Consider the following 19,194-nt stretch of genomic DNA (forward strand, 5'->3'; position numbering starts at 1 on the left):
TTTCGTAAATTACTTCGTCAAGCCTATCCACGAGGATCCGTGATCACCGGCCAACCGGAAGCTGCACCGAGAAACCCGTTTACAGTGACTCACCCATTTCTTCGCAGACTTCTGAAACAACAATCGGTTGTCGAAACGTTTCCTGCAATTTCTATTTACATATTCTCCGTACCGCTACCTCTCATCATCCTTTCGTGACAAATAATTCTCAATTTTCAAATAAAACTGCCATTTCCCTAAATAATTCGATGGAACTCGGAGTGACGGACTTTCGCGAACAAACTCCGTAACCTCGTCGATCGTGCTTTCGAGAACGGAACGGGAAAAAAAGAAAAAGTAATATCGAAATAAACTAAAAAAAAGAAGAAAAAAAAAGAAGAAGAAAAAACAGCACTTGTCGGTGGGTGACGCGTCGGTCCAAGGAGATCCTCGAGTCTCGCCACCCTTCCCCCCTTGGTCCAGGCGGTCACAGTTTAGCTGGTGTTCCTGATCCGTGTCGGTTCGCGGGCCGAACCTTCCTCACCCGTGCGTCGAAGCGTACGTTCTTCGCGCGCGCGTGACCGACCGATCGAGCGCGTGTTGATATGTCTGTTTCGTTTTTGTTTCGTTTTGTTCAATTTTGTCGTTGTTGCTTCCCTCGTCTCTCGGTCCTCGTCGTGTCAACGGTAATACCGTAATCGGCTGGTCGTCGCCGTTCTCCCTTGAAGACCCACCCACACACGGGGGGGGGGGGCGGTCTTTTGCCACCAAGTCCTCGTCGATCCCGCGCGCGTGTTCCTTCATCTAGTTGCTATCTCCTCTCTCTTTCTTCCTGTTTTTCTCTTTCTCCCTCTCTCTTCGTCTTCTCACTCTTCCAGCCAATCCTTGGCTCCGTCAATGATCGAGGACGGTCCGTACAGCCGGACGGTGGAGCTAAACGAAGCCTCGTGCGTCGAAGATCGGCGGCACGCCGATCCTCTGGTTAAGCAGACCGCCGATCGCCAGCAGGCCAAGCACCAACAACAGTCGACCGCCACCGTTCACGCTGGTGCCGCTGCAGGTCTCCTTCGAGGAGTGCTCCAGTTTCGCTGGAACAGAGACCAGAAACGGTCAAGAGATTAAAAGGATGACGCGTGTCGTCGATAAGTAATCCACCGGTTTTGATTTTTGAGATTGTCTGTGGATTTTTGTGAAATTAGATGCATCTCGATCCTTTCGTCGGGTGACAATGGTGTATAGGGTGCGGGGAAAATCACTATAAGTATGTAAATTGAACAGTATAGATCCTTGGATTTATACAGAGTGTCCCACATTACGTGAGCACTTTTAGTATTTCGGTTGATTTTGATTTGTAGAAAATTTATTTCAGTAAATGCTCAATAGTGGTGTCCAACGATTCGATATATTTAAATGTACTCTCGTACATTTATGGATTCTTCGTACTCAAGGTCACACGAAGGTCATACTATGATAGGTCAATGGATTGGTCTTGATCTCAATTACTACGCCACGCTGATACAAAAAATATCTAGTCCCATTTAAAAGAAAGTTAATGGGAATTAGTTGATCGTTGTGTATTATCTAAATTTCAAGTAGTCGTTTTATCCGAGTGGTCTCGAGTAGACAGAGGATACTTCCCTGTGCAGCAGTTTCACAAAGTTTTTCCCATGTCCCACCATAATTCGATCTCGCTTCCGGGGGTCAGAGGAAAGAATGGAGTCGGATCGACAGGCCAACCAGACCGGAAATTGAACATTGGATCTGTCGCTCGCTGCCCGAACGCTTTGATCGGCGAGCCAGCCAAAAGCCATCGACAGCCCTTCTAGCAATTTACACTATCGTCTACAAGTGTACTTGGACAGTTTGAGAGGTTACCTCTTGATTTAATTAAAGCAATCGATGTTCTCGGTGTTGTTGAAGAACTACGATATTAAGTAGAGGGAAAATAAATAGCCATCCACCGTAGACTATTACAATTCAATATAGTTCCATCGATTGTTTGCTTTCGGTTTACAAAGTCTAATCTCTATCGTGCCCGAAACAGAACTAAAGAAATTTTACATTCAGCAAAAATATTCGTCGTAGCTGTCGGAGTAATAATAAAATCTTTGAAAATTGTATATTCATTGTTCATGTTAATTTGTATTTAAACACAGAAAACGAAGAACGAAATTTTCCGTACGAGAAGAAGGCTCAAAATCGTCTAATTTCCATTTCCGGTTGTCTAGAAAGCGATACAACACGAGGAACAGAGAGAAAGACGGTCCTCTTTCGGGTGGCACGAGTCCCAAGGAGGCAAGACGAGCGAGAAAAATTCCGCGACGGTGCCCCCTCCAACACGTCGCGAATATTAATGGGCTTCCGCAAATAGCCGCGGGCCGCTGCTTTGCCGTGGACATTTCATAAAGCGTCCGGAACAATGGGAAACAGCCGAGTGGGATAGAGGCGAGGCCAGAGAGAGGGGGAAGGGGACAGGTAGGCGGTCGTTCCTTTGACGCAGCGGCCGCATTAATCGGCCGAATATAAAAGTAATAAAAGAGAGGGCGAGAGAAGGGGAAAGAGAACGGATCCCCCTCCAGCCCCGTTGACGCGGATTACGGAGCAACAAAGAATTAATTTGGCTCTGCTCGGGGAGCAACCGTTGCGTCGCGCGATTCCCTCCCTCTTCCTTCCTTTCACCCGGCGAAATTCAATTAAAATTTGCCGGATAATCGGGTATTACGGTAGCTCTCGTCGATTGTCACCGAGCAATTAACAGCGCCCTCGGAAGATTCTCGACCTCTCACCCTTCTGTTGCTCGAACCTCGAGGATTCCTTTGGATCGGGACAACACAGACCGATATTAAAAGCGTCCCTCCTCTCTACGGTGTCGAAACGAGATACGAAAGAACGGTCGACGGAGGAATTTATATACAGGGTGTCCGAAAATAATTGGAGAAGCCGCAACATGCATATTCCTCGTGGAAATACATATCGAAAAGTTCTTTATCGTTTTAGTATCCGAAGCTCCGTTCCCGAGATATTGGCAGTTGAACGAACTCGAATCAGCTGAGTGGTCGGCCACACGTACGCGCAGCAGTCAAGGAGCAGAGGCCAGTCAGCTGAGTCGCGCGTACGTGTGACCGATCGCTCAGCTGATTGGAGTTCGTTCGACTGCTAATATATCGGAAATGGAGCTTCAGATCACAAAACGGTAAAAAAATTTTCGATTTGTATTTACACGAGGAATATGCACGTTGCGGTTTCTTCCATAATTTTCGAACACCCTGTATATAGAGATGTATCTGGAAAATTCTCCGAGAATTCTAGGAGAAAGGGAACGAGGCTCCGATAGGCAGGGGTGAGAGAAAGTTCCTGGGGAGAGCATCCCGATTCAACGGCGTATCCGCTCGGTTCAAAGGGAAGCGACACCGTATCTCTCGACGTTCTAATTGCTGGTAACTACTGTTTGAAAACTGTTCGGCGGGCTTTCCTCGACAAAGATCCTCGTTTCCGTGGCGTTCGCGACGGTTGGCTTCGTTTCGTGAGTATCGTAAGTGTTCTACTTCATTTTGAAAACGGGCACTTGTGCGCTCAATTATATCCAAGCTGTAACGAGCATACTCGACAAAAGGTCGAGTAAATGGATTTACTGTGAAATTGAAATACGTTCTAATAAAATGACAAAATTACTGTCGCGACTTGAGCACTATCTATTCCCAGAAAAAAAGTCACTGCTTTATCAGACATCCCTCATACATGTACTGTTGCATATTTCTTTTTTTGTTCATTCCGAAAATATTCTAAAATGTGTTAAAAATACGAAAATGTTCTTTCTTTTACCTACATTTTACTTTAAATAGAAAATGCAAATTCTTTTTGCTTAACGACGAGTGTACTCGTCGTTAAAGGAATAGAGATGCAGTCTTTTCATGACGAGTACACTCGACATAAACATCGAAGAAAGCGTTAACGCGCGCGCACACACGTGTGTGTACAGGTGCACGCACACGTGGACACGTTTAGCGCGCAGGACGCGCGGCGCGGGTTGCGGCATCGATCCACAACCACCCTGCCGAGAGAACGGCCAGTTCCAGCCCCGCAACCCTCGTTTGCCCTGCTCGTCCCGTTCTGTTTCGTTCCTGGGTGCCGCGATCAGAGGCCCCCTACATCCCCTTCGCGCCGTGCAACCCCTCCCCCTCCCTCTACTACCACTCAACCCCCCACCCCATTCCGTAACATTATCAGTGTTTTGTTTCCGAGGCGCTGGCACCGAGGAAACGTGCCCCCGTCTCGGAACGGGCCACCTCCCTTCTCCCGTCATCTCCCGTTGCTCCATTCCTACCCTTCCATCTTCTTTCTATCCACATTCCTCCCACCCCTCGATCCCGACAAGGTGGCAATTATCGTTTGATAAGGGGAAGGACGAAGAAGGTTGGTATTGGGCTGTGGAGTTTTCCATATCTCCATCAAAATGGGAATTATCTAAAATGCGAGATAATAAACTACAGTAAATCCTCGATCAGTGTTTTCAGGCTTCTCAGTATTGACAAAGAGACGTCCTCAGATGGTAACGTTTTTTTAATATCTGACATTGTAAATTTGCATCAACTTCCACAGACTAATTATCAGAAATGTAACGATACAGAGTTCCAACAAGGTACGAGTGTCTTTGACAGAGAAGATTACCAATAGCGTGGTAACGTATACCCGTGGCTGCGCCGTAAAGAAACGGGATTATCTTTGACGCAGTTGGGCGTCTATGGAAACGAGGGGAAGAAAGTAACACGGTGTGGCAGAGTGGGGCATGGAGGGAGGTAAGGAGGGGGACGATGGATCCTCGAGGCTCTAGAGAGCTTACGCCGGACTGCTCTAGATGACGTTCTTGAAGTTAACAAGGCGAAAGATCCAATTCCCTTTCCCTTCGTGGTCGGGTAAGTTTGAAGATGCTGCTCCAGGTAGAGACGATTCAACGAGATCCAGTCGAAGTCGACCAATTACCACTCGCCGTTGGTAGACACCGATGATACACACCATCATATCCCACTGCCACGCTCTCTGAATACATACACCGCAACCGATCGTCCCCGCAACGTCGACACGTCGAAGGGGAAACGGAACGTCGAACGGATAATGGTCACCGATGACAATCCCTCCCCCCTACGTCACATATCGTTATCGACCAACGATGCGTAAATTCTCGCGGAGACAAATTGCGGCGGGTACGCCTGGAAAATTTTCCGCCCTTATTGGCCCGCAATTAAAATACATATTCAGCCGTCGCTGCACAGTAGTCCGGAATTGAAACCTAGCAGCTCGAATGGTCAACAAGAAATTTCATTTATTCTCCCGAAAAAAAAAAACATTCACGTCAACTTATTATTAACTGTAGAAACTCCTCGGACCTGTTTGTCTCGTAAATTTTAATCGAAAGATTCCCCAAAGGTTTCATATTTTCACAAAAACGTTGAGAGGATACTGTTAGCGAACGATGACGTCACCGAAGAGAATTACTAGCATTGATAACAATTTATAGATTCATTTCCTTCAACTTATATGACATTACTACACTTTTCGATCGTTCGAGCTGAATAAGCGTATCGTAAATTTCGATTCTGGGCCACTGGATGTCCAGATTACTCGGTAATCATTGATTACTGGCCCAATTTCACGTGGTCGTAATATCTTAATCGTTAATTAGATTACGTTTTGCCCAACTCGGATACCAAGCCGACGGAAAGATAACGCGTGAATGGTGATTTGGGTCAGAGTTGCTCGTTGGCCCCAGATGTCAGCGAGTTGGTCGTCGATCATTCAGCGCGAATCTCGAAGACGTCCACCGTCGCGATTATTCCACGACCTCGAGGCTCCCCGTGTCTCGCCTGAGTAAAGTTCGTTCCGAGAGACGCGATACCCGACGACAGCCAGCCTCGGGAAAGTAATTAAGTGAAAACGCGTCGGGGGGTAGGAGGAGAAAGGAGGACGTCGGCTGGCTCTACGAGACCTGAGATGGCTCAAGTTTGATTACGGACGGTTCCTCTTCCAGCGAACTTTTCCAATCGATCGTGGAATCGATCCCACTCCCTCATTCTCCCTCTAGGGGACGGTTGGACGCGTCCTGGCGGTCTTCATCGCGGTTCCAGCGGCCGTTTCCTTGGTGCATAGTATACACAGGGTGGTCCAATAACGCTGTTCAATAATTCCGTCGTTGTTTCGAGGATCAAAGACCGAATCCGTGGAATCGGAAAACGGTAAGAGGAACTTAACCCCTTGGAAGGCGAACGTTTCTAACCCTCTCGATAGAACAACTCTCTGTATTTCTGTATGTGTGTGGGGTTGTAGTTTCAGTGGTGTTAGATGCTTCCTGAATGCGTTTGGTGTGATTTCTGATATTGACATAATGAATATTACGTACACTTTTTATTGTTCCCAGATTCTTTGTACTTCTTGTGCTAATGGGGTGTATTTTTCTATTTTTTCTATGTATTTGTGTTATTATTATTATCGTCATAATCATCACTATTATTATTATTGTCAATGCGATCGATTCGACGAAAACGAGTTCGAGGCCCGACTGAAAAGGTTCTGGATCCACCGGCTGGCCAACCAAGGTATATACACGTTCACACACACACACACACACACGAAGCTCACCCCTTGACATGGATTTCGGTTGATTGATTGCGACCGCGGCTGTCCCTCCTTCCTCCCTGAGCTTTGTCGGGTCTCTTCTCTCCCCCCTAGCGCGCTCTCTTCCGTCGCTTTTCTCGCCGTTTTTCTCGATTCTCGAAAAGTAGATTCGGTATATGTATACCCGGGGTCGTGTGTGCAGGGCCGCGTGAAATTGAACCGTCCCGCGATGGAACCGCGCCATTCCTTTCTTCTTTTTTTTTTTCACGTTCACGGCGATAGGAGATTTCGACGGACCGTACCTCCTCGCCGTACGATCGCTCATTCTACACCTTCGGTAAATTATTTCGTTCGACAGGATCCACCCCCCAGTGGTGGGGATAACGCCTGGACAATAATCGTGTAGAACAAACTGGACGATAATCGAGAGGTGTCTATCCAAATTTGCTACAAGATAGTAAGTGGAGGAAAGGTGAGGTACTGAGAGATACCTTCGAAACGACTTTCTCCCTCGGCCCAGTACGATACTTTTTTCTTACTGTTTCTACTGTTTTCAATGTCCTGAACAGTTTTTTTTAAATTGTAGATTTAATTTTATTGGTTTCTAGGAGCGGTCCTATGTAGGAAGCCGGTGGTCCAAATTAGGAAACCGGTTGCCTGGAATGGACCGAAGTCATTAGTTTAGTTTTTTTAAGATATTACTAATATCACACATTTTGTCAATACGACCAATACACCATACAATCTACCTACAATGCTTGTCTTTTTTCCGTTTCACTTTGCATCCTGCGATGTTCTATGCTTGTGTAAGAGAGAAAAATAAAAAAAGTGGTCTAAAATAGGCAACTCTCCCCTTTATAGAGTTCCATGAAGACGACTGGCATTCGAAATCCAAATGTTGATCCGCCATTGATTTCTCTTTGTCACTGTTCAGGACAGCGGGCTCGATCGAACAGACGAAAACGTCGAACGTCAAACTGGGCCGAATTTTGGACGGAAGTCAAAGGGTCGGGGGGGCATAAATACAGTTTTAACGGGGGGATCGTTAGCGTGGGAGAGATAACGGCGTTATCGTCAACCGTGAATCGCCGCCAAGCTGCGCCACGGCACCGTAATTCCATGCGGAATCCGCGCTGGCGCCGTGTCAACGACGGTTCTCTGTGTTCCGCGTGGATCGCACAATTAGGCGCAGTGCACATGTAAGCGACGCGACTAACAGTGGTCGTTTATCCCAAAAAAACTGGCCTTCATTGGGTTTCCGTCAAAATCGGTATTCTTTTGTTTTCAAGGTTGCTGAATTCGAATACCTTGTCAACAATGCAAAATTCACATAATTTTATTTGTCTCGATTTTCATGAAAAATTCACATATAAATTTGAAATCGCTCAATTTGCGACTCGCGATGTCTTCAAAAAATTCCTATTTCGCTAAATCGTCCAACACTGGCACAAATCGCGACGACGTCGAATCGCATTCGTATGCACCGTGCCTAAGGCGATGACACAGGATCATGGTACCGGTCTCACGGCCGCGAGCATCGTTACACGCCAACGCCACGAATTCAGATCGTTTTAAGCGATGATGAAAATGACACCATCGTCCGTTCCCGCCCGGGTCGAACGTTACACGCGCCGTTCCGCTCGAATGCTTGGTTCGTTTCACGAACCACCACCGTAAACCTTCGTCGAAGAGGAGCAGAAGACACTGGGAGAACTGTCTTGAACATTTGAGAACCGATGGTCCTCGTGAAATCGTCGTTATTCACTTTTCAGCCAAGTCTATCAACACCTGTGTGGCGATCGAGGCGTTTAAATTCCGTGAATTTTTCGTGCGATATTCAGCCGATGGATCTGTTGAGTTCAAAGGTTTTTTCCGCGAGGAAAAGTTCTGTGATTTCTGTTTTTCTTCTCTACAGGATGCTGTGTGCTCGTTCGTGATATGTATATCTCTATCTGGTCACCGGTTTATCGGATGGTCGAACGAGGGAAAACACGGTCGCGGAGTGTATCTGCGGTTACGCCAATGGTTTACCGTGTAAACGGGCCATTAGCGCTCGTGACAACGAGGCGTCCCCCTCCCCGTTGCTCAGCAGTGTCTACCTTAACCGGCGTGCGGTTAACCTTTCGATGCCCAACCCCGGGGACGGAATTATAAAGCAACGCCGCGACGTTCGTTGTGCTATTTAGAGGACGACGCGGCTGCCTTTTATTTAACCGTGCCGCGGCCCTAGCTCTATAAACGCGATCGCTGTATTTCGGGGATCGGTTACGTGTTATTGGAATAATACGCGATTCCGCAAGCAGATCGCCCGCCGTGATATGAATCGCACGGAAGAAACTCGAGGACCTGGATTTTTCTTCGATTCGACTCGTATTTACATCGTTCGTAAGTAACTCCAGAGGGGCAGTGAAGTTTAATTCTAAACGAAGTTCAAACTTGTGCGCAAACTGGTGATGGTACTCCTCCAAATTGGTAATAGCAGTACTTTCAATCTGTTCAACTGATAGTACTCGTTCAAACTGTTTCAAACCGATAACACTACTCCTTCAAACTGTCTCAAACCGATAATACTACTCCTTCAAACCGTTTCAAACCGATAACAGTACTCCTTCAAACCCCAAATTGCACTCCTCCAAATCAAGTCCAATCTCAGCGATTATATTCTTCCAAAAGATCCTCAACATTCGGTACGAATTATTGTTGGGAACGACTCGTTAATCTCGATATTGCGAGTGATCCTTCGAAGCTACATCTTGACGAAGAACAATACATTTCGAGGCTTTTGAGAAAAGTCTGGCGAAACGGTTCCCCCGTCGATGCCAATAAAAATTGGCTCTGGTCGGCTCGAGTTCCCCGGGTTTTTATTCGGTGCATCGAGCCCGGGCAGAAAGCCGCCCGAGAATCGGATGAAAGACGAGACACAGACGGTTTGTTCCCCTCGGTGTGGGTTGGCTCGCGGCCATTTCTTCCTCGCGAGGCAACTTCCTTCGAGGAGCCTGAGCACCGTCTCGATTAATAGCCCGCCTCGGGAGTCAATGGGATGCGAAATTGCTTCCCGAATGAGGGAAACTCGTTCTCCTCGCCGCTGCCAGGAACTCGTCGAGCGCGCGGTCTTAACCCACCGCTGGATCGTTTAATCAGCCGGGATTAATCGGTAAATAACCGGGGGTTGTTCGAGGAGCTGGCGAACCCCGAAGAGTCTCTCGCGCGTTTCCACCGGTTCCAACAATCATTCCTATAATTCAGGTTTGGGAATTAACTGCTCTCTTCGACCGATTTGCGGAAGCAACCGCCCCAATTCCTCGATCTACCTTAGTCGCGTACTGTATGAACTGCGCGTGATGTATTAAGGTGCGTATTCAGTTATCGTATTACCGTATCGTATCGGATTTTCATACGGAAAGACGGAAAGCTTGTCCCTGTCCACATTGATACAGAACGATGATACGATACTAGGATATGAAATAAATGGATACGCACCTTTAGGTCGACACTCGTATCAATATGTTTCCATTTCAACCATGGGGTACTAGTATACGTCTTTTTTGTCAGTGGTATCATTCTGTATCTCATGATGCAGTACTCTTGAAAGTCAATTTTGACGGAACTGTCTAATTGTGAGGTGAAGAATACGAAAAAAGGCAATGACATTCGGGACACCCGTTAACGATTTCGAGGTACGATCACTGCCCGCTGGCACGCCGGGAAGATGAAGAAGCACGTCCCTCTCGACTTTCCATCATTTATTCAGAGCTCGTATCAAGTGTCCGTGGTTCGTTCCACTTAACACTAGGGAACATCTTCTCGAGGAAGATGATGAAACCGTAAAGGCGTTTGAAAACTCGTTCTGACTCGGATGTCCTCCGACATTTTGTCCTTTCCTCGAAAATACAGGCACTATAGTTTTTGGAATCGCTGCTGGGAGAATTCGCTCGGATGAAAAGCGATCGTGGTATTGGGGCTATTATGTTAAAAAGAGGCTTGGCTATCTTTTGTCATTGCGACGATCGTGAATGGTAATCGGATCTGCATAATATGGTCGGGGTCGAGGAAAGCGGATCAGGACTTCCTCCCTCAGAAGCAACAAGAACGATCGTCTGAATTACTGCGTAATAACGTGATCGCGATTCGATCGGTAAGGATTCCAGTTAAAAACTGATTCGATCCGTGGTGACTCGGAAGCGACGTTCAATCTTCGAAAAGGGTCGATTCCTCACGAGATCCCCTTATTGGCAGGGTTCTTCCGCCGGATAGGTCGTTCTTATTGGGTTAGTGTCATTTTGTTCCCCTCAAGAGAGACCCTCTTTTAATCCACTTCGACGAAGATAAGGGAACCGTTACAAGGGGTCGAAGCGAAAAAGTCGAGGTGGCGGCGTGGCGACCCACCCCTAAGACGTAACGTCAGTCACGGTTAGGCCACAAGATGTTCACTCGGGTCCCGCAACGAGGACCGAAATCCTCCCCTTTTAAGAGAACGATGGGGTATCGAAGGATCGTTGAACACTTGCGATCGCAGTGCTTAGGAAGTTCCTTGAAAGGGGAGGAAAATGCACAAAAAAAAAAAAACTGTGATAAATCGATTACAATAAAGATTCCACACGCTACTTCATCCAAGACTTATCGTTGTTCCTTAATACCGTACGTCCATTTTTACCAAAGTAGAAAGAAATTAAACGATACTGTCTGGTTAAAAAAAAAAAAGGCAGATTAATCGGTCCGTAGATCGAATAAGTAACAGGTGCGTGATGTTTAGGTAGAGAAGATTCTGGTCCCTCGAGAATATTCCACGGGGCCAAAATGACGTTTCGAGTGTACTACCCGATCCATCAACGGTAAGACACGAGCAGAGGTTCGATCCCCTCGGGGGTGGTAGAGAAATTGAATCGATCTCGGGGATGAGACTGGAGAGCAATCGAGAGAGGCGGGAAAGATAGTGGCCACGATGGGACGTACCGTCGAGACAACGGAAGATTTTACCTGTCGCTGGGGCAAACGGCCGCCATCTAGAGAGGGAGAAAAGATGTTACGGAAGCACACGAAGGGATTTTATTGCTCTGTTCTCCTTCCAGCGTCCTCGGGGTTGGACCGAATTCAACAGCGGTCCAGGTAAAAGAGGAGCAGCCTGTGGTCGAGGGGGTTAACACGGTTCATCCGGAAAACTCCCAACGGAGCTGTGGCCTTCGACCGTCCAACCTTGGTCCCGTTGGTGATTTTTCATCCACGAAACTTTCACGATCTTCTCCTACAGCTTCGTTGCTCGACCATGTATTCTTTTCCCTTTAATTTTTAAATCCTGTTTCTTCCCGCGGTTTTTCCCACGCGTTGACCCTTCCTGTCGTCATGTTTTCACTTCTTTTAGTGGGCCAGCGGAATTTTATGTTTTTGATATGAACTGAGTCTCGTTTGGGTTCTCATTAACCCTTTTGTTCTTTGAAAATGTTGAAAAGGAGGTCGAAAGATATTGATTTACATAGTGTTGTGGAAGATATTGAAAAATTCAACGATAGACCTATATTGAGAATACCTACACCCATATTGCTTCCTCAGATTTGGTGATATTAAAAATTTGTTTGCATAAAAATAATCTGTTCTGTTTCTAACAAATACGGGTCTGTCAAAAGTTACGACAATGGTATGACGGAATTACAGTTTGACCAGGAACTTCTGGTAGCTACTGTATATATATATGGAGGCATCAACATTTTTTAAGTGGCCTCCGAAAGTCTTAATCCGACCCTGAGAGGACAAGTCGTCGGTCGTTTAGACTAGATTAAGCCCGTTTAAAGGGAAAATACGGTACTCACATGTAGCGGAGAGGAGATGAGGAAGGTACTTCTTCCAGAACGTGCACTGCCTCACTCTAGGCCCGTTCCCAATGTCCGAGCTGTTCGTGTCCAGTGTCAGGTACTCTTTCTTCACGGCAGTGTGCGGCGGCCAATACGGCGCTGACCATGACGCGACGTCGCCCACGTTCGGGTCCCTGGCATAATTGTCGAGTCGTGAGCAAACAGAATTTTTCTTTATTTCAGTTCTCCACTGTTCGAAATTTGGAGCATCTTATAAGCAGAGGATGTGGTCTAAATACAAGCTAACACTTTTACTTCAGGACTTGAAATATGTCTGCTTTACGACACGGAGTTGAAACAAGCGTCTTTTCTTCTTGAATCGTCGTTTCACACAAAACACCTTCAATCAAGTGAATCTTTGAAGGGAGGGCAAATACTAACGAGCGTTATTGTTTATCCGAAAGCAAAGTGTGCTCCAAACTTCGAAACAGTGTACGAGAATTCTTGTTATGTAACGAGTGCCGAGTAATTGTTCGAACTGATATTGCTTACCCGGTTCTCGCAAAGTTCGCCCAGTATCTCATCATTTTCTTGGACAATGCCACTTCCTCCTGCGTGTAGTCTTTCGAGGGGTCTAATGGCTCCCCGAAGATGTAGCTGATTTCGTCCGCGTGCATCACGCCGGTCCACCTCGGCCAGGGATTGTTCGCGGATCTGCGCAAACCACGGAAACGTTTACAATTTTTTTGTACGTTATATTAAATTACGAATAATCTCTCGATAAGAAGATAAACCGTCGGTAGAATCTAGATCCTAATGGAATTTATTATTTAATCTATCCCAATAGTTGAAGGACCGTTCAATGGTACACGGTACAGTACATTCGCGATAAATGCCTGCTGGACAAATACTTGTTGGGAATGCCACCTGCTAATCCCAGTCTCTATCGACTTCTGTAGCTAATGATTAGCCTGCGAGGAGAATCCATATGTTATTGACTCTCGATAATTATCCGTTCCTAGAACTGCCCGCCCCTAGAGCCTCAAATGCAGGTAATTATCCCGAGTCTACTGTAATTACTTCTGTGTAGTCGTTGATAGAGCACAGAGGTCGCTTCACGACGACGCACAGTGGTCCAGAATCAAGATTTAGCAGCTCATACACTAACTTATAACTTTTTCACTTGCCATAAGAATAGAATTCCTTTTGTATCTAGTAAACAAACTCGTATGGCAAGGGGTTGAGCTGCCGAATTTCGAATTCGAACCACTGTATCCGTTCAAGAGGTGTCGAAACGGTTGATCGATCCAGAACGGGAATTCTTTCTCTTCCCTCGAACGAGAAGAGGAGCTCACCTGTGCTTGTAATAGTACATGTACACGGTGTTCCCCGTGTCGGCGTAACGGCCGGCGAACTCGTTCACGTTACAGGTGAACTGATAGTCGCCGACGATCTTGTCGAGGGCGTTGCGATTCGCGTGCGGATCGTCCGGGTGCAGCCAGTCGGTGTACTCGTATATGATCGCGTGCCTGCCGAGCTGGCTGACGTACGGGTTCAGCTCGGAGATCGCGTTGACGAACTGTTCCCTGGACACGCGGACGTCCTCCGCGCCGTCGATGCGGAACAGTTCGGTCAGATAATAGATGATAAAATAGAAACCCTCCTCGGTGTTCGAGCCCATCATGATATTAGCTTTCTTGAACGACGACGTGACGAGCGAACGTTGGGGCGTCTCGTCTAGAAACGCGCCGTCTATCACCGGTACGAATGGGAACTCGCAGATCCCCAACGTTCCCCACTCGTTCTTCACGAGATCGATCGGGTCCTTGACCAGCAAGCAATCGATCGCCTCCTGCAGATTGTCACGATCATGGGGACAACCGACCGCCTCCGCCAATCGTATCCCTCGAACGACCGATTCCTCCCGGGAGATGATCGCCCACGGGGCTGTAGGCGAACCCGACTGCATGATCGCCTGGCTGAACAAGTGCCTGGAACGCATAACAGAAGAGATCGTGGAAACGATCCGGTTAGCGGGGGATTCATTGTCACTTTGAAGTACGAGCAGGGGATCGAAGCGACCATCGTTCACAGACACACACACCCTCGGCTACCGGTCATAGGTTTCGGGTGGGACACGTGACACCACCGACAAGGTCAATATTATCGGATGAACGATGTTTTAGGTTAAACGTGCTATCGACGGGACCGATTTGAGAACTTATGATCGGTAGCGTGGATCGCGCGGCCAGGTAGTTTATTGTTATGGCAAGCAAGAAGAAAATGAAAGAAAATATAAGAGTAGGTGCATAGAAACGGAAACGGCGCCCGCGCTCTCTCCGAACAGGGTCACGTTGTCAGGATTTCCGCCGAACGCAGCGATATTGTCGCGGACCCACTGAAGGGCCATCATCTGATCGAACAGACCGGCGTTCCCAGGTACGTCCGACGTTCCGAAGTAGAGGAAACCCAGGCTGGCGACTCGATATTGCATCGAGACCAGAATCACGTTCTCCTCCGACACCAGGGTTTTGTGATCGTAAACGTCGAGGGTCGCCGATCCGGAGTAAAATCCACCTACAAGGATGTCCCGCGATTCCATCTCTCTCTCTCTCTCTGTCTCTCTCTCTCTCTCTCTCTCTCTCTCTCTCTTTCTATCTCTATCTCTTTACGGTTTTCTCTCAGAAGAAAAAAACCTGTGTGTGTGTATGTGTTTTATCCACAACGCGAACCGAGCGCGAGCAATCGACTAAACCGACACGGCTCTCGCCCCCGAGTCTTTTCTCGCTTCCGTACACTTTTGCTTCTTTTTCGAATCACTCGAGGAACAGTAACCGAACAGACACGACATCAGATCCGAAGCTCTTTTTAGACAGTCTTAGAAAAAGTGGCGTTGGAGAAGGACCTCTTAAATTTTGGTATCAGGAATTATTGAAATTTATGCCAAAGTAACGTTCGATTTAATATTTATTTCAGTACTTGATATAAATTTACAGAGTGGTAGGAGGTTTTTCTCTTACGCCACTTTCTTCCACTAGTGGAAGCCAAGTTTGTCGTCTTTTTAGTTTCCGTGAGTCCCAGCTAGGAGCTGATCTCGTTCTGTCAACGCCGCGCGAGTTCTGGACACGAGGAAAGTCAGTCTCGAAGATACATATACAGGGTAGGCCGGAAATCGTAGTACAACCAGGCATGGGTGATTCTACGTTAAAAAAGAAGAAAATATTTTGGTATAATATTTTTTCACCCGGGGCTTCGTTTTCGTGAAAATCGACTTTAAAGTTTGTTCAACTTGTAAACGATTTAGTACAATTTGCTTGTCGTGTATTAGTAGTAACAAAGAATAAAAAAATGAGTAATCAGTAGAAATACTTTGTATCGTTTTATCCACACAATCATCAATGTTTGTAAACACTGTCCAGGACAGAGACAACTGCAGTAGTGAAATACACGACAAGAAAATTGAAAAATAACAAACTTTAATATCGATTTTTGATGAAAGAGAAAATGTTATACCAAAGTATTTTCTTCTTTATTAACGTAGAATCATCCCCTGCGCGATTGTACTACGATTTCCGGCCCACCTTGTATTCAACCGACTGTGTAACATCAGGGAAACAGGTGATCCCATATCTACGCGAAAGAACGACTCTGCCAGTTTTTTTTTCTCGATATTCACGCGACCCCCACCAACACGGACCCCGCCAGCCTCTCTAATCTACGGATACGGACGGAAACAGGTGTCAGCTGGAACTCACCACCGAATATCCATACCATAACAGCGGCATTGGTAGGCCTAGGCCGTGGCGCGACCACATTCACGTAAAGGCAATCCTCGCTGAGTGGGGTGTTCGGATTCCACATGGTCGCACCCGCGAAGTCCCCGAACACCGTGTCCAATATCTGCACGCAGCTGTTCGGCAGCGTCGTCGCGTTCAGAACGCCTGTCCAACGCTCCGCAGGCCTCGGATGCCGGAACCTCAATGGTCCTGCAACAAAATCCCGGCGTCCCCATCGTCTACTCCGCATATACGCGCTAAAAATGGCGTGAACTGCTACTTGTGAATCACTCGTGATTCGATCACGTTCGTTCCCAATCACGGTAATTTTTCACAGTGATTTTTCGTGATCGTTTCTTATTGATGAAGAAACATAATAGTTTTTGGGAATATTTCTAACGTACACCTAAGAGAAAACTCGACTTCCGCTAGGGGAAAAAAGGCCTTCTACCATTTGAATTCAGAAGTTTCTGAAATTTTAGCCAAATTACCCTGCATTTTAACATTTATTTCAGTACTTGAAAATAAATTTACCAAGTGGTAGGAGGCCCTTATCCTACGTCACTTTTTCTCCTAATGGAAGCCGAGTTTGCACGTGTACCTTGGTTCCCTGATAAATGCTAGAAGTACGCGATATTAATACTTGCTAGATATTTAGACCAGCATCCCTCTTGGACACCAACTCCTAAGAGTAGATTCAACGGAACTTAACCTTGGACCAAGGATGGAGCGTTTCCAAAGGGGACAAGAAAATTTCGTGGCGGTTTAGAGGGGTGTTTAGTTTTCTCGGCATAGGGATAATTAATCCAACCTCTAGAATGCCGATCTAGACCAGGAACAAATCGGAACACCTACCGAGAGGTTTCTGCGCGTATGGGATTCCGAGCCAGGCGTCGACCTCCTTTCCCGTGGTGGCAGTCATGGTCTTACCCCTGACCTTGCCCTTCCTGGTCTGCACCACCAGCGAATCGTCGTTCGAATTGAGGGCGGCCGGTCGCGGCAGCTCCTCGCTCGTTCTGAAACCCTTTGCGTCCTCGTGCGACAGGTCCGCGTGGTGTCTACTCCTGTGGGACGGCGAGCACCAGCACACGTCCAGCTGGACCAGCAACGTTACGCTCAGCACCATCAGGGCCTCGAGTATCGTCAAGGAACTTCGGTTTCTTGGCATCGTGTCCTCGCCTGAAATAACCGGAATTTCAATTAGTACCTCGATCGAACGATAAGAGTCGCGTGAAATCGTTACACTGCCGCTCATAAGTTCAGTGAATTTTCGATAACTGTTCGGAAGGATCTATACTCAAAGCGATCCAGAGTTTCGAGCGTTAATCGATGATTCGATGTATTCAGCACCCCTGGTCCCTATCAAGCAAATAGCGATGTTTTCGTGAAACTTTAAACTTGTATATTTTAGGCCATTTTTTGTATTCCGTGGTAGCATAAGCGTTGTCTTATTGTCATTTTTTCACCTACTCGAATTTTTTAAACACTGGAGTGACAAGGAAACCTAGTAGAAATCGCACAGGAGTGATCGAATATGTTAAGAAATTAGAATTGATCGAATCACAGTATACTGCTACTACATACTATTATATCCTCACCCTTTTATTTCGGATCATCCGTTACTGTGTGTTTCATGCTAAAATACCTACAATAGCTATATAAAATTCGTAACGCTATTATTACAGCAAATTGCACAATTCCCCTGAACAAACAACAGTTAAAGAAATCGACACTTTCACTTCAAATATGACCCTGTAATTCCCGCCGAAACAAAAGCAGCACATTCATAGAATCACGATCACATTAAGAGCTCCGATCTATCTAAACTGGCTCTATCAGTCCAAAGATGACAGAGACTCGCCGACTCGTTTTTCAAGCGGACTCGAGACCACAGTGACAAAGCACTCGATTCCTGAAGAAATCTTGTCGCGAGCTCGAACGTGTAAAACAATTGTTTCCGTTTTCCGTTGGGCGGTAACAAAGCGGTACATTTCTCGACGTTCGCGGGCCGTAACCGTGGGACGCACTCTGAGCAATCTTGGAGTGTGGCTTTGGTACCCGGGGCAAAGCGACTCTACCCAAAGCGAGACAGAGAAAGAGAGAGAGAGAGAGAGAGAGAGAGAGAGAGAGAGAGAGAGTACTCTCATTGGAAAGGGGGGAAGGGGATGGGGTTGGTTGGCGCCGCTTTAAATGCTTCTCGCTCGCGTAAACGGAACAGTCGACGGTCTCGTTCCGATGGCAAAACGAGCCCTCTTTGTGCCGCATAGATCGTTCGGAAACGATTGTTACTTTCTTCAGGCGAGGGGGGCGACCACCCCTTCCGTCGACGACTGGGCCACCACCTCCGCTGTCGTCCCGAGGACGCGATTCGGCCGCGTCCCCCTCTCCGATCGATTCCCATTCGACTAATTGGAAATGGTGTTGGGGCTTTGTTCGGGCCGCGTCTACCTCGTCATCGCGTTCCCCTATCGCCTTCCAGCCGTCGAGCCTCCATTGTTTGCTCGACTAATTAACACCGTCTTTCGACGAGTCGATGATGAGACCATCCCCTCTTCCCATCACCCTGACACGTGACGCCTCTTTTCTGACTTCTCTGACCCTTTTGTGGTTCGATCGGCGAGAATACGAATGAGAAACGAAACGCTGAGAACCGTTTAAATACTTTTACGACTTTGGACGGAGATGTCTCGACAGCACGATGTTGGTATTTAGGTTGTTACGAATATTCGAGTAATTCGAATAACAGTAGAATTCGAGTTTGATGTTGAAATCATTCTAATATTCGAATAATTCGAATAACAGTAGAATTCGAGTTTGATGTTCGAATCATTCGAATATTCGAATTATTATACATTGTATCATACAGAATACGTTTATATTAAAATTGATCAACCTTCGATGATGATTACGCGCGACGTTGTTATCGTTAAACGGGTGCATTTATCCAGAAGTTTAAACAGAAATTCTCTCGAACGGTCCTTGTCGTTTAACGAAACGCATCGAACTGTACACGGTGATTCCAATTGCTTGAACCGACTGTTCGT

General features: G+C 46.8%; 1 protein-coding gene across 1 annotated transcript; it reads right to left on the reverse strand.

Moving 5' to 3' along the window:
* Positions 1-578: 578 nt before the first annotated feature.
* LOC107195243 (acetylcholinesterase-like) lies at positions 579-17,318 on the reverse strand. Its single transcript, XM_015585045.1, has 7 exons — positions 17,006-17,318; positions 16,130-16,360; positions 14,666-14,951; positions 13,730-14,371; positions 12,927-13,088; positions 12,393-12,568; positions 579-1,067 (listed from the first exon to the last, which is right to left on the reverse strand). Exons 1-7 carry the CDS (start codon positions 17,316-17,318, stop codon positions 913-915), a joined length of 1,965 nt encoding a protein of 654 aa, XP_015440531.1. The 3' UTR covers positions 579-912.
* Positions 17,319-19,194: the final 1,876 nt, after the last annotated feature.

The sequence above is a fragment of the Dufourea novaeangliae genome, unplaced genomic scaffold (assembly GCF_001272555.1).
Source record: "Dufourea novaeangliae isolate 0120121106 unplaced genomic scaffold, ASM127255v1 scaffold55, whole genome shotgun sequence".
Classification (NCBI taxonomy): Eukaryota; Metazoa; Arthropoda; class Insecta; order Hymenoptera; family Halictidae; genus Dufourea; species Dufourea novaeangliae.